The 2,500-nt window shown below is 35.2% G+C and overlaps 1 protein-coding gene across 1 annotated transcript in view; it reads right to left on the bottom strand.

The window, feature by feature from the left end:
• Positions 1-2,500, bottom strand: part of LOC122584313 (ATP-dependent Clp protease proteolytic subunit) — a 4,610-nt gene that overhangs the window by 1,914 nt on the left and 196 nt on the right. The window contains exons 1-3 of the mRNA XM_043756518.1: positions 2,495-2,500; positions 1,386-1,679; positions 1-763 (exon numbers count right to left, since the gene is read on the bottom strand). The exon at positions 1-763 is cut by the window's left edge and continues 1,914 nt beyond it; the exon at positions 2,495-2,500 is cut by the window's right edge and continues 196 nt beyond it. Coding sequence (XP_043612453.1) covers positions 538-763; positions 1,386-1,679; positions 2,495-2,500 — 526 coding nt within the window. The 3' untranslated portion in view covers positions 1-537. The remainder of the gene's footprint in view (positions 764-1,385; positions 1,680-2,494) is intronic.

Raw genomic sequence — 2,500 nt, 5'->3', positions numbered from 1 at the left:
AATTACTTCTCATCTTGAATTGAGGTGAGTGGTTTTACACCAAAAGAAACCATAAATTTCATACACAATAAAAGGGATATGACCCCATTTTCTTATTTTTAGTTTTAGATAGTAAATGTAGTTTGTTTTTCCGTTCTATCCTATTTGATCATTGATATTCGAACATTGTTCTCTTTCCTTTGTTCTAGTTTATGATATGAACGAGTCGCACATACACCCTAGTACATGTTCCTCGACGCTGAGGGCATCCCCGAAGCGCGGGGGATTTTGTGACATTTCTGATTGGCTGTCTTGTATTTCTAATAAGTTGTTTAATCGTTGGCATGTTGAATCATATACATAATGGGCTGGTTTAGATCGATCCTAACCGTATGATTATGAATGACTTTTATTCAATAGAATAGAATCGATAGATCAATAGAATCATCAATCATCAATCAATAGATATAGATAGATAGTAAATAAATTCATAGAATATTAAACGCGGCAGGGTTCATTTTAAATCACGAATTGACGCAAAATTCAGGCTATTTATTGTCATTCAACCGCTACAAGATCAACAATTCCATAAGCTTGGGCCTCTGTTGCTGACATAAAAATATCTCTTTCCATGTCTTCGGATACAACCCAGAAGGGTTTCCCCGTTCTTTGTACATAAACCCTTGTCAGGGTTTCACGTAGTTTCAGCAGTTCTCCCACTTCCAGGATGAATTCTCCCGTTGCTACTTCAGAAAAAGAACCAGCGGGTTGATGGATCATTACCCTGATGATATAAGATAAAAAAGGTTTCTCTATTTCGCATGATGAGGGGAAGATAAAAGAAAGATAAAAGAATAACAAGAAAAAAGATAGAATCGAACAACCGTACGGGCATTACGCATTGCATACGGCTCTACAATAAAATTGACCCTTACCTTCAAAAAAATAGGATCGATCAGACCCCGATCGGTAAATGATCAACTTACCACCCTTCTTTTCGGAGGAATTCAAAAATACTATGATGGCTCCGTTGCTTTCTATATTTATTATATTTTTTTGTCTGTGATTTGTCTGTCATTCAGCAATCCCAAGGTTGCTTTTTTGTTTGATCAAATAAACTAAGGAAAAAAGAATCTTGTTTTTTTTTCGCTCTATACTATAAATATTGTTAAGAGACCTCTGGTGTGAAAAAAGTTTGTGACGCTGAATTGGACTTCCGATAATAAAATAGGAAATACCTTTTTCTCATATTATACTCTCTCGATACATAATCTAATGTTTTGAAAACAAAATTTCTTATATCGAATTCAAAGTGCCATGCTATTATTACTTAACTTAAAAATTCATATTTCATATGGCGAAGGCATAGTCTTCCTTTTTCTCTCAAATAAAAGCCTCATTGGCGCCAAGCGTGAGGGAATGCTAGACGTTTGGTAATTTCTCCTCCGACCAGGATAAAAGATCCCATTGAAGCGGCTGATCCCATGCATATTGTCTGTACATCTGGTTGTACAAATTGCATAGTATCATAAAGAGCCACCCCCGGTATTACCCATCCGCCAGGAGAGTTTATAAACAAATACAGATCTTGTGTATCATTCTCCATACTGAGATATATCATAAGACCAATAAGTTGATTTGAGATCTCGCTATCAACCTCTTGACCTAAAAAAAGTAATCTTTCTCGATAAAGTCGGTTGATTAGGGTCAAATTGTATCCCCCCGGAACCGTACAGGCGCCTTTTGACGCATACGGTTCAAAAAAACAAAAGAATCAATGTGTAGATTCCTATACTTTTTCTTTTTTCATAGCAAGTTCCTTCTAACTTATAATGATTTCCTTGATTTTTGACTAAACACGAGTTTGTCTTCCTTTACTTATAACTTAACTATTAACTAGAACTAGAATATAAAAAAGAATTCATTAAACTTATCCAACTAACTTTTCATTGATGGATTCTTTCATCGAGATTCAATCCAAATCACGATGTCATTTTCTTGTTCTTAAATGGGCCCCTTTAATCTTTTTAGGTTTATGCTCTACTCCGGGTAAAGATCCGCCCTTTTTTTATTTGCACATATAGTACAAATGCTCCCATTACCACTTCTTTTAGTTATCCCTTCTTTTTTTTTCAATTCACGCATTCCATAAAATAGTTGAGGGCTTAATGCATTTTACTCAATTGATTGAATAAGAGGAGAGTTTGAAATAACTTCTACTTAGAAAAAAGAGATTTCTTTAAAAAAAGGAATCCTTTATGATATAAAATAGATACCACTTGTTTTTTTTAAACGGAGCCTGGATACTTCAATGTAGTAGTCCAACTAAGCCAACCATAAAATCTTCTAATTGATAATAGTAATTCGAATCCCCCCCAAAAAGTGGATCTAATTGCACTTCACGCTCCAAATTTTTGATGATTCCATTAATCTTTCGTGGGCGAAACAGGGGATATCTCGAGTGGGGAGAAAACGGGAAAATCCCATATGGCCCAATATATCTGACAAGTCGCACTATATG

The sequence above is a fragment of the Erigeron canadensis genome, unplaced genomic scaffold, assembly GCF_010389155.1.
Source record: "Erigeron canadensis isolate Cc75 unplaced genomic scaffold, C_canadensis_v1 Conyza_canadensis_unscaffolded:230, whole genome shotgun sequence".
Taxonomy (NCBI): domain Eukaryota; kingdom Viridiplantae; phylum Streptophyta; class Magnoliopsida; order Asterales; family Asteraceae; genus Erigeron; species Erigeron canadensis.
The sequence above is the reverse complement of the archived record's forward strand: the minus strand, read 5'-3'. Positions and strand labels throughout refer to the sequence as shown.